The sequence below is a fragment of the Galeopterus variegatus genome, unplaced genomic scaffold, assembly GCF_000696425.1.
Source record: "Galeopterus variegatus unplaced genomic scaffold, G_variegatus-3.0.2 Scaffold229, whole genome shotgun sequence".
In the NCBI taxonomy this organism is placed as follows: Eukaryota; Metazoa; Chordata; class Mammalia; order Dermoptera; family Cynocephalidae; genus Galeopterus; species Galeopterus variegatus.
The window spans coordinates 247,581-260,456 of record NW_007726340.1 but is presented as its reverse complement, the minus strand read 5'-3'; the positions used below and the strand labels follow the sequence as shown (position 1 = coordinate 260,456).

The 12,876-nt window shown below is 45.7% G+C and overlaps 1 protein-coding gene across 3 annotated transcripts in view; it reads left to right on the top strand.

The window, feature by feature from the left end:
- The window catches only part of GID4 (GID complex subunit 4), a 24,270-nt gene extending 13,211 nt beyond the window's left edge, over window positions 1–11,059 (top strand). Inside the window, exons 4-8 of one of the 3 annotated variants that reach the window (XR_550061.1) lie at window positions 1,704–1,805; window positions 3,481–3,611; window positions 6,268–8,377; window positions 10,467–10,566; window positions 10,853–11,059. Coding sequence is in view for 1 of the 3 variants with exons in the window: in XM_008566225.1 (XP_008564447.1) it covers window positions 1,704–1,805; window positions 3,481–3,611; window positions 6,268–6,331 (297 nt within the window). In the remaining 2 variants the exon portion in view is untranslated. Of the gene's footprint in view, window positions 1–1,703; window positions 1,806–3,480; window positions 3,612–6,267; window positions 9,500–10,466; window positions 10,567–10,852 lie in introns of those variants that run through there. The other 2 variants (XR_550062.1, XM_008566225.1) reach the window with 2 other exon arrangements.
- Window positions 11,060–12,876: the final 1,817 nt, after the last annotated feature.

The window sequence follows — 12,876 nt, the reverse complement described above, 5'->3', positions numbered from 1 at the left end:
GGAGGGTTGCGATCCGTTGCCGGACACGGAAAAAAAAAAAAAAAAAAAAAAAAAAGAAAGTTCTTCCTTGCAGTAAACCACAGCCTCTCTCCCATTCAACTTTGTTTTCCATTTCAAATTGGTCCTGCAAAAAGCAAAGTCTTTGAGGCCCAGTGACAACTCAGTTTTAGGCTAGTTTGGCAGTAAATGAAATACCTAGACAGCAACTCTTAATTTTCCCATTGACCTCCATTAGAATATCGGAAAATATCTGGGACTATAGCCTTTGCTAGATTGGATTGAAATGTTTTGGGTGAAAGAGGGACCAAGAAGGTTACCCTGGGCACTAGCATGCTAAGTTGGTAGAATGCAGGAGCTGGGCCTGTGGAATTTTTCCTCTTCCAGCAGTTCTGGCCACTTTTGCAGTCTTCAGCATTTCCCATAACTTTCCCAGCTCACGGAGGATTCCCAGATCCCCACATGGGACTCCTGGAGCTCTATACTGAGCCTGTATTTGTCTGGGATTTATAATGTCTAATATACTTCACCTGTGGTATCATTTTTCCATTGTAAAGTAGAATCAGAGGCATTGTATTGCATCCTCAAATGTTCCTGAGTGGTATTTAAAGTTGGTATTGTGGTGGTCCTATAAAGTCAAGATATAGGGGCCGGCCCATGGCTCACTCAGGAGAGTGTGGTGCTGATAACACCAAGTCAAGTGTTAAGATCCCCTTACCGGTCATCTTTTTAAAAAAATAAAAATAAAAAAATAAAGTCAAGATATATTTAATCTACTTAGAATAAAAATATCTGTGTGACAAAATCTATAATTTAATATCTCTATATCTTGTTTTCTTATTTAAGATGTTTTCTTATAAAATTAATACATGCAAAAAAAATTAATAATGTAAAAAATTTGATTAGCAGGGCTGGCCAATTGCTCAGTTGGTTAGAGCATGGTGACCCCACCAAGGTTCAGGGTTCTGATCCCTATACCAGCCAGCCGTCAAAATAAATGAACAAATAAGTGAATGAATAAGTAAGTAAGTAATTGGAAAAAAACAAGTTGGGGGAAAAAAATCATCTGTAATAACAACACCTAAAAGTAAAACACCTGTTAACCTTTTCCTGCATCTCTTTTGGGTATATATACTTTTCTGTCTTTTTACAAAAATGAGATTAAAAGATACAGTTTTGTAAACTATTCCTAGTCTCCTTTTAAACTTAATAATACATTACACATTTCTAGTGTCTACTTAACTAGCTGGCCCAAACCCCAACAGTGTCAGAGGACTACACTAACTCTCTCTCCTTTGCAGCTAGACAGGCTATTACTAAGTGGTTCTGCCTGACTCTTTCTGTTCCTGTGGATTTAGTTACAGATATCTGCTCATTGATTTTTCTTAGCTTTCGTCTGTCTGTGGCAAGGTGTTCTGAGAAAAGGCCCCTGGAAGTGCATTTGTTCCCATGTTCTGGCCTTTTCTGTGGGCCTGCTAGTAGGCAGGGTCGTCTAGGGGGCCTCAGCTGGAGTCCACGTGTCTGTCCCAGAGTCCAGGTCTGCATTCAGTGGGGGCGGCCACAGGCTCCCTGTTCAGTACTTGGGAACTGCATCCACTAGGTGTCATGCCTTTGAAAAGATGATTGCCCCTGGGCACATAAGGGTAGTTCTGACACCTGCCTCTCCCTCTGCTGGTCAGTTATCATACTCTGCTTTTTGCTTTCAGGGCAAGTTTCTGGCTTTTTACCAGTATGCAAAATCATTTAATTCAGATGACTTTGATTATGAAGAGCTGAAGAATGGGGATTACGTCTTCATGAGGTGGAAGGTAAGCTCCCTCCCAGGCGGTTTTCTGGGACTTGCTATGTGCCCCAGCTGTAATGCACCCCACACGTCTCCTCTGAGATGCGCCTTCTAACCAGGGGCTGCCTATGTCCAGTGCTTGTCACAGTTTGTCTTCATGGCAGGGTCTTTGCACACTTGTAGAAAGCAGGCAGGGCTCCAGAGCACGCACTGGTTAACTAACTGCTGACATCCCAGACAGCTCCCTTTGGTTACACTGTTTAGTAGTTAGCAGGTAAATTCATGCCCAGGTGGTGATCACCCTCTGACGTTGTTGTTTGTGTCTTCTCCCTTTCCTTTCTCCCACCCACTAATCCCTTTGAACCTCCAAGTTGAATCATTCCAAGTGTTCTGTGGATTCAGGGCAAAGCCAAACTGTCTCTGAACTTAGTCATCCACTATTCCCACCACAGGCTTAAGCTCCGTTGGAGTGACTGGTCTCTGCCACTACGTCCTTTCTCTGGGGCTCGGCACAGTCTCAGCTACTTTGCTTCCCTCCAGCTCAGGAAATGAGGGACCAGGAATGGAATGTGGGTTTTCGACTCATCAGCCCTCGGAGAGTGCCATCTGGCTGACTTGATGAATTGGCTTTTAGCTGAGAAGTCGTTTGTGCTCCCTGCTTTAACAGCCACAGGATAGCAAAAGCATGAAGCAAGTTTGTCAAGTGACTTCGTGAACATACACCCACCTTCAACCCCTAGTTCCTGATCTGTAGGAAAAAGTTGTTTTATCTTGAAATTTTGCCAGCTTTCATAAGGACAAACCATTCAGTAGTTATTCTCAATCTTTACTTCATACGGCTAACATCTGGTGGGGGAATCACCACTTGTTCAGTGTCAGATGCTAGGTGTAGAGAGTAAACGGTGAGCCCCACCCTTGTGAGCTTGTTCTAATTTTATTAAAGACTACAATTTCAAAGGTTGAACAAGGGGGAGGAGAGTGTCTAAAAAAAAGCAATAGAAGCATTTTGTCTCCAAAGAATTTCTCGGGGCAACTCACCTGTGGGCCTTTAGTAGACCTCCTGAGGCACTGGGGCTTCTGACCGTCTCTCCCAGAGAGTAGGTGCTAGGACTTGGCCTTTCAACTCTTTGCTATACCACAGGTAGCAAGCTTGCCTCTTCCATAAGGTGCCTGATCAAGAACAGACCTGTTCTGTTTGCTGTTGACAAGGTGTAGAGCTCTTGGAGGGGGTATCATGGCAATTGACTGTGGCTGCTGGTAATTGATCTGCCCTCAGAATGATTCACAGACCAACAGAAGTTACTCAGTGTTCTAGACATCATCAAGAGCCTAGTGACAGTTCCTGGGAACTGGAGCAGAAACTTACTCTCCCCAGTTGTTCTGTCTGTGGTCTCTGAAAGGTAGCTAGGCAGGTAGGCAGGCAGGTAAGTAGGTACTGATTTATTTATTAGATGTTTGGACCATGGTACCTTCTCAGTTTCTGATCTCAGTGAGCATTTTCCTCTTTAGTATGTAGAACATTCCAGGAGCACATGAGCACTCTTCAGAAGTCAGGCTGAACCCAGTCACCCAGTAAGTCTGGGTTAGACCGTGGGAATGTGTCTTTTCTTAAGTGGTCCTTAGAACCCCCGGATGTTTAACAGAGAGGCCCAGGGGGTGGCAGGTGGTGCTGTGTTACTGACCTCTTCATCTGCGTGCAGGAACAGTTCCTGGTTCCAGATCACACGATCAAAGACATCAGCGGTGCCTCCTTTGCTGGCTTCTACTACATCTGCTTTCAGAAGTCAGCAGCCTCCATAGAGGGCTACTACTACCACAGGAGTTCAGAATGGTAAGGACCCCAGAGGCCACAGGCCACAGGCCACAGCAGAGGCTTGCTGCCCCCCACCCTGCCTTGGCTCACCACGCCCAAAAGAGAATCTCTCTGCCTAGCCACAGCGGAGGCTTGCTGCCCCCCACCCTGCCTTGGCTCACCACGCCCAAAAGAGAATCTCTCTGCCTATCTCTGTATAGATTTCATGCTTTATTTGGATGCTGAGGGCCTACTTAAATGATCTCAGTTGCTCATAGTAGGGGCTTATCCCTATCCACAGAGCAGAGTAAATGAGATGAAAAATGAAGTATTAGGTGAAGGAACTCATTTCTAAATACTTTTAAGCAGTACTGTATTTTTGGCAATGTTTATCTCAATCTTGCTGGGTTTGTCCTCCCAAATTTAATCAGAAACTAAAATGTAATTTAATTCACTGTGAACAGTGTAAATTTTGCTGTCAGCAGCCTTTGTCATTTTGTGGCTGTATTCCTTAGACATTGGTCCCACATGTACTAAATTTCAGTCTGATGAGCTAGTGGCCAGGTGAGTTACAGTCCTACCCTGTGTCTCGTCAAAAGTGAAGGACAGAACACCACCTCAAGTGCAAGCTTTTATCGCCTTTTGGGGGCTCTCCTGCCTCTTTGCTGCTTTTTTAAACACCTGGAGGGTCAACCATACCATAAAATACCTGGTTTCCTTTCTGAATGTAGAAACACTTTATTTCCTTTCAAATTTTTCACACTTCTGTGACTTGCAAGTGATCCTACCTAGATTGACCTAAATTCCTTGTTCAGTGGCCACAAAGTTATATCTGCAAATAAATGCTAGCACCGTAGCTATAACTATTAGGCTTTCAGTAATTGTTCCGTTTCCAAGTAAGTTTTTTTAAACTTTGCATAATTTTTTTTTTCCTTTTTGTCTCTTTTTTACTGATCGGTAATGGGATTGCAACCCTCGGTGTCGCACCCGCACCGGGGACCGGCAATGGGATCGCAACCCTCGGTGTCGCGCCCGCACCGGGCTCAGCCAGCGAGCGGGAACCGGTCTCCACATGGGATCCGAACCTTCGGCAGGAGCGCCGCCGCACTCCCAAGCAGTGCACTCTCCAGTGCGCCACCGGGCTGGCCCTGCATAATTTTTTAAAAATAACAGTTTTATTGACATATTATTTGCGCACCATATAGTTCACTCATTTAAAGTACACAAGTCAATGGTCTTTCATATATCAACAGAGCTGTGCAGCCATCAATTTCAGAACATTTTCATCACAAGAGGAAACCCTGTACCCTGTAGCCATCACCTCCAAACCCCCTCCCAGCTCTAGGCAACCACTAATCTACTTTCTCTTGAGATAGATTTGCCTGTTCTGAATACTTTATACAAATGAAATCCTACGACGTGTAGCATTCGTGCCTGGCTTCTTTCACTTGGCATGATTCTTTGAAGGTTTATCCATGTCGTAGCCTATATCAGAACTTCAGTTTTATTGTCAGGTAATTTTCTGTTGCGCGTGTATACCACGTTTTCTTCGTCCGTTCATCAGTTAATGGACACTGGAGTTGTCTCCACCTTTGGCCGTTGTGAATAACACTGCCGTGAACACTGGTGTGCACATATCTGAGTTCCTGCTTTCAATTCCTCTGGGCATATACCTAGGAGTGAAATTGCTGGGTCATACGGTAACTCTATTTTTAACTTTTCGAGGAACTGCCAAACTGTTTGACAATGTCTGTACTATTTTACGTTCCGGCCAGCAGTGTATGAGGGTTCCAGTTTCTCCCCACCAACACCCACTATGGTGGGTATAGAGTAGTACTTATTGTAGTTGTGCTCTGCTTATTCCTGATGGCTAATTCCCATCCCTTTATTTTTTTTTATGGTAAGATATAAACTGTTTTTACCTGTGTTCTTCCTCTCTCCTATGTGAAACAAGTAGAAAAGAACTAACACTCCAGTCACTGACTCCAGATGTGTCCGGGGTTGTTGTCCCAGAGTGTGGTTGTCCACCTCTGTTTCTCCGTCCTCTGTGTGACACCTCAGATCTCTACTATTCCACAAGCCTGGTGCCATACTTAGGGAAATGAGAAAATAGAAATGAATGGTGAGGGCTGGCTGGTTAGCTCAGCTGGTTAGAGCGTGGTGTTGTAACACCAAGGTCAAGGGTTCGGATCCTTGTACCCCACCAGAAAAGAAAAAAAAGATGGTGAAATAAGGTTAGGGGTAGCTGCGAAATTGCTATTTACACGCTCTCTTTGGGGACGATGAGAAGTAGGACATGCCTGTGTCGTTTGTGCGGTTCTTTCAGATGCTACAGCCAGACGTTGCGTGAATGGAGCTCAACTGCTGCTGCTAGGAGAGAGGAAGGGTGGAAGGGGGAGGTGAGGCCAGGGCTTCCGCCTGTAGCTGCTCCCAGAACTTACCAGGTTCTTGTTCTTGTAAAACGTACTATAGTTGCTTCATACTTAGGGGGGAATGTCTAAAGACAATTTAACTTATGTGTGGTTCAGGAGGATTAACCAAAAAGAAAGGTTCAGGTTGAGAAGTATAGGATGACTTTGTATTCAGTCCAAGCATGTGATTCGTCAGGTGCTCTGGTCGGGGGGTTCTTCCGACAACCTTTGCTCAATGTGCAATAGATGACTACCTCGCATTTCTGTCTCTCCCTCCTTTGCAGGTATCAGTCCCTCAATCTAACCCATGTTCCTGAACACAGCGCACCCATCTATGAATTCCGGTGACAGCGGTTCAGAACAGCAACCAAATAAAACTGAACTTGGCAAAAAAGAACTTTGCCAAGAAAATTGTGTACCTGCCAGAACCAGGAGAACGTGTGTTCCTGTTTCTTCATGAGCAGACTCGCATCAGAAAGCATGAATGTTAACCCACAGAATCCAAGGAGCAAGGCCGACTGGCGGGGCACGTGGAGGGGGCGGTCACCGTTCTCCATCCCTCTCTGTGGCAATTTGGGCTTCATCTGTTTTTAAGCTACCTTAAGCGCACTTTCCCTTCCTGCACAGCTAACTTCCATGTCACTGGAATGTCCGCTCCTTCCTCTGTCCCCGCCTGCAGCTGAGTAGAAGGTCAGCTCCCACGTAGAAGGTCAGCTCCCGGATCACCTTCAGCCTTGGTGCTCAGTGGTCCCCACCCAGGCCCCAGGCCTCCTCCCCTCCCCCAGTTGCTTTGTCTGGTAGCTTAAGAGAAGGCAGAGCCCCAGCACGTCTGTGCCCCCAGAGCTCTACACAGGGAGTTGGTGAGCTGCCGCAGCATCTGCCACCAACGAGGCGAGGGACGGAGGCCAAGCCGGTCCCTACTAGGCCTCCTCAGTGTTCAGATCTGATGGCTTCGTGGGGTCAGCAGGCACTGTGGAGCCCTGTGCTGATAAAACAGAGCTAGTAAGTGGCTGTGAGGTTCCCTGGGCCTGCCGTTGGGGACCGCTAGATGTAAGGCTTCCAGATCCCTGTCAGGAGCAGATTCCAGTCCTGCTTATTACTCAGTACATTTGCTCCAAACTTTTGAACTTGAGGGCAATACTAAACTTAAAAATAAGAGTTTTTTTATTACAAAATTATTTTTATGGTCCCTTTAACGAGGACCCTATGGCAAATGCACAATTATTCAGAATTACATTTTATCGTTTTCACATTGAAAACAGCAAATGTTGACTTAGTAATTTTTATATCTATATCTATATGTATATGTATATTTAATCAACCAGCAGTTTTGGAACTAGGCATCCTGGTACAAAAGTTTTGCAGCATTGCGTAAATTATAGTGCTAAACACAAGAACTGTTTTTGGGGCCAGTTTAGCATTTGTACCTCCTCCTTTTGCTACTCAAAACAACAGTGCTTCATGGCGACCTTTTCCATGAGGCAGAAGAGGTCGTCATTCTCCAAAAACAGTGACTCAAATGTTGGGACAGGGGGTGGGGCGGGAAACGTGAACATGCTCAAATAACTCAAGGCTCACGTGCCAAAGTGTGTGTGTGGTTTTTCTGTTTTGTTTTTGTTTTTTTAAATGTTTAAAAAGCTTCATAGGTTGACATCAGTTGTAGCCCGCAAATAACGGGCAGGGCTTTAGGGAATTGGCATTTTCTGGTGGTTTACAAGACTTACTTGGAATACAAGAGGAAAAGCTTTAAAAACAAGAGAGCATTATAACCCACAGGCGCAAAGCAGCCTGCAGGTTGTGCATCCATGGGCAGTGTAAGAGACCAGAAAGCCCTTCAGTAAGATGAGAGGTGGGGGAAACTTTTTACTCTTAAGTGACTTTCCTTTTAATGACATATGTACTGTATGTTACTGAGATTGAATGTTAGGGGAAGCCTTAAAGTAGAAGTATTTGGGAAGGTAGCCAGTGGGCACTTGTGATATCTAAAATTTGTAGTCCCAGGACTTTGTACAGAGGTGTGACCCAACCATTCAGTAAGGTCAGGGCCTCAGAACCGTAACAAGTCACCCCGGTGACTTAACGTGGAAAAGTGATACATATCCATTCCCAGAGATGAGTCAGAAGTTTCTTGGATCTGAAAATTCAACAAGGCATCAGATTAGCCGGCTCTAGTCAAACCCTGCTGATTTCATATCGAGAGGAGGTGCTCGCCATCGCGTCAATGAAGCTGACAGATGTCACTGAAGAGCAGAGGAGGCTGTGGGGCTGTGCTGGCTCTCATGCAGCTTGTGGCCGTCTCAACATCACCTCGGCTCTGCGCAGCATGTTGCTCAATACCTTGTGCATTCTGCGAGCCTCCTGGAAGGATGCAGGCCCCACTCAGAGCACTGAGGGGTGAGGTCATTCCCGGGGCCTGTGGGGGGTTCATGTGTGTGGCCCTGAGTAGTGGGTCAAGTGGGCAGGGGGGGATGTTTGCAAACACTGCTGGTGTTCTAGCCAGACAGGCCACGTTCCAGTGTAGGATTTCTTTCTTCCTTTTTTTAGCGAGGTAATGAAATGGTGGTTTACTGGGGAAAATGAAGAAGTAATACCTTTACTGGATCCTTCAGGCACAGCCGTGATGAAGATTTATTTGATTAAAAGTCTGCCTGCTGAGGATAGGGAAGGGGTTCTTTTTCCACCACTTCTTAGTAACTCCCAAATGACTGACATCAACTCCTCTCTCTCTGTTCCTGAAGGAAATTTCGGGAATCTTCTCCACCTGTAGTTATTCTTTCCTGAACCTTCTCAGTGGTTTACATGCCTCTGATACTATGTGCAATATTTTCGGTTGACACTTGTATCCATCATTAAGAAATGAGTGCAGATTGCAGATTTTCTACTGTCTTCCTCCACCCCAAACAAGCCTGCGTGAGGTTGGGTCCTAGGGGTCCGGCCGTTACTGCTCCACTGCTTCAGAAGCTTCTGTTCTGTGGCCCCAGCTGCGGCCCTCGTATGTGCTGGACTCATCCCTTCCCCTCACCCGTCCTTGTGAAGTTTCTTTAGCGTTTCAGCTGCAGTCCAAGAGTAACTGAACAATGCCTAATATTAAGTAGAAAATCAATCTGTGTGCTGGTTCTGTTGGTAATGTTAAAATCACAAACTCCAGGGGAGCAAAGGGGTTTTTCAATGTCTTTGCTTTCAGAAACAGGGAATTTATATTCTCTAAGGCCTTGAAATGATTTTTTTTCCCTCGTAAAATAGTCTGATAAGCTAATTTTTAAAAAGAAATGCCATTAAGTATGTTGCATTGTGATTTAAAATTACTAACGAGTTCCGGGAAAGAAAAATAGTATTTGATTTTGAATCTTAAATGTTTTGAAAAATTAGATTTGAATGGGAGCAAAGTATGAATATTTTGTTTCTTTATGGAGGACATGTGGAAATAGTTTGAGGGTTTGGAATGGGAGAAGTATTTTGCAGAGCTATCAATGTCCAAATAATTTTTAAAAAATAATAAAGGTATTTAAGCGGTGAGTTGTCCTATTTCTAAATCAAAATGGTTGCGCTAGAAGAAACCGGTCATTTTCTGGCCTGAGCTATATAGCTCTCTCCAGGGCGGCCAGAGACCTCCGTGGGCCGAGAACAGGCTGTTGCAGTGGTTGGTTGCTCCTTCTCATTCTGGGAGTTTTCAGCCTCTCTACACTTCTATTTGAGCTCCATTTTGTTAATTTTTGTACTTCTTCAGAAATGTAGAAGCATTTTTTTTTTTTTTGCATATGTGCAGGATTTTTCTTTTATTTAACACACAAAAAATATGCAGTCTGGTGCTGGGACAGGCGATACGAGGGGGGATGATCTGTAGGCTGCTCTCACCACTGTGACTGCGACCTTCAGAGGAATGCCTGAACCCCAAAGCACAGGCCCTTCAGCTCCCAAATGGTGTGTCCAGCAGCATCCTGAAGCCAGACGCTGGCGGCAGGTTCTGACCCTTGAATTCTCTGCAGCCTGTGCCCGAGGCCCCTAACTTGGCCATCACACTTGATTCTGACAAACCATCCTGTCAGGGTTTAGGAAGTGGTAGCTGAACCTGCACTGGTACCACCTCCTGAAACCTAACAGGGAGGTTTGTCAGAATCAAGTCTGACAGGTCACCAAGGAACGCAGCTGGAAACATCATTCGAGTTTTTGAGGGAATGTTTAGTGTTGAAGAGGTTTAAATTTTAAGCAAGTTGAAATGCTAAGGGAGTTTACATCAGTGGCAGGGCAGAGTCCCCCAGTGTGTGTAAAATATCGTCTGATCTTATATTGTTTAAACAATAACAACATTTTTCTCCCACGGGATGTATCAGGAAAGGAATAGACAATTGATAATGCCAGACTCATGATTTAAGATGCCGTTTATTCAACATTTTTCTCCCACGGAATGTATCAGGAAAGGAATAGACAATTGATAATGCCAGACTCATGATTTAAGATGCCGTTTATTGGTTATTTTTTACAGTGAAAAGCCATGGAGGCTTCATTCTCCACATCTATCTCCAGGGGCTAACATGCCCTCATGTGCATCAGCCACCTCTGAGCCCAAGCTCCCTCACCATAAGGTGAGGAGGCACAGCCTCTGCTGGGTCAAAGAATTGCAGAGGATTCAAGGAGATGTTTCAGAAAGTACTTTGGAAATTGTAAAAATGTTGTCCTTGTTTAATGATAGTGCTACAAGATATTCACGGAGGCTTGCTGCATGCAACACACCACTCCAAGTACTAGGGACAGTGCAGAAATAAAGCATGCTCCCTGCCCTCCAGGAACAAATAGTCTAGAACAGCTAACAAAACCCTCTCTCATGTCTTAGATCCCCAATTTTTAACTTTTAGTTTGCTTTGTTTTTAGCCACCCACAGGAACAGTAGAAACAGAAAATGTGTACATTTTAAGTATGGAACCAACTGCAAGACAAGAAAAAGGAAAATCATAAACATGAATGCCGTCTCCACTGATCTGAACTGCACCTGAGAAGGAAAGCATTAAAATTGCTCAATGATGAAATCGGCAGCTGGCTTTGATTTTTTTAAAAAATAAAATAATATGTGTCTGAAAATTGGATTGCAGTTGAGCAGCTTTTCCCTCCAGATTTTTCTTCACAAACATCTAAAGACTGAAACTCCCTATTTGTACATAGGGGAAAAAACATGTAAGGCTTTTCATTTGTAGAGAAGCATATGCTGACTTCAAGTTTATTTTTGGCCATTTTTTTCCTCCTGATTTTTCAGCTTGCTTTATTTTTCAGTGCATTAGTCATCGTTCCTCTCCTCCACACTTGCTCACCAGCCCCTCTGTCTCTATGCCTTCTCTGGCTGGCACAGCTTGGAACAGTGCTTCTCAAACATGGCTGCACATTAGAATCACCTGGGAGCTGATTTAAAATTCAGATGTCCAGCAGCACCCAGACTAGTCCTATCACAGCCCACTGATGTTCGTGAGGTTCCCAGTGCACAGTGAAGTTTGAGAGTGATGGACTGCACCTCCCCTACTGAAGGGACAGACAGACAGCTCGTGATGTTGGTGGACTGCGTGTGGTCCCCTGGGCAGAGGCCTTGCAAGTTTTCAGTAGCGTGACCTCAGAATAGCAAATGGCAAACCCCAGACTGGTGTTCTTGCCTTGGGTGTGGCTGGAGCCAGTGAGAACTTCCATCCCTTCTAGAACTTGGAGCCCTTGGAGAATAAAGAAGTGATGGTGGCGCTGTCTTTTCACACGTCGGTGCTTGTCTTCATGGGCTCTCATTTCTTCAGCAAACACTTCGGAGTGATTGCCACGTGCTACCCACTGCTCAGTGTGCTTGGGGTGCATCAGTGAGCACAACAGATAAAAGGTCCCAAGGACGGCTTGCGTTCTTGCGAGGAGATACACAGCAATAGACAAAACGTTACGTCATGTTACATGCAATGCTGACTGATCACGACAGGAAAAGAGAAAGCAGGGCAAGGAGGACCGGGAGTGCCAGACTGGGTCAGGGTGCGGGCTGCAGCTTTTTAAACAGACGGTCAGGCTGGGTCTCCCCGGGTAGGTCATGTTTAAGCGAAGACCCAGAGGAGAGGGGTGAGCCGAGCAGCTGTATGGGGAAGAGCGTTCCAGGCAGGAGACTCCCGGTGCAGAGGTCCCGAGGCAGGAGTGCGCCAGCTGTGTTAGAGCAACAGCGAGTGCGTGTGTAGCAGGGTGTGGGCAGAGGGGACAACAGCATGGTGTGTATGGAAGAGGCAGATCCAGTGGGATCTTGCTGGGTGTTGTCATGATAAAGACTGACTTTGGCTTTTCCTCAGAGAGAGATGAGAGCTGCAGGAGGGTTTCAGCAGAGGAGGTTTTAAGGGATCCTCCTGGCTGAGGGGCAGTGGATTGACTGTCAGGGTGCAAGAGCCTAAGCAGGGAGACAGCCAGGAGGCTGCAGCCACGATGGTGAGGAGTACTTGTTTTACTGGCAGATGCAGACCTGTTGACAGTGGAGCCAAAGGGATTTGCTGAGAGGCTGGACATGAAGCGTAGCAGGGAGAGCAGCCAAGGGCAAGGCCAAGGCTTTTGGCTGGGGCAACTGGAAGGATGGAGTTTCCATTGTGTTAGTTAAGGTTACTGTCTCTCTTGTATCCTCAGGATTTTAATTTGTGGAGATGACACGGAGAAGCCAGTGCCATGGAAAAGGCAGTCTTATGAACAGAAGAGTTACATCTGGCAGCTGCTGGGGAGATAGACCCTTACTCTCAGTAGCTTAACGGAGGTTTACTTCTCATTCACAACATATCCAGTTGGCACAGGTTGGGGAGGGGGCTCCGCTCCATCAGTCTGTCATGAGCTCTGCGACCGTCAACCTGTGCCTGCCATCCTCAGTTGCCCTGGGTGTGTGGAAGACCAAGCTGTGGGGCAAG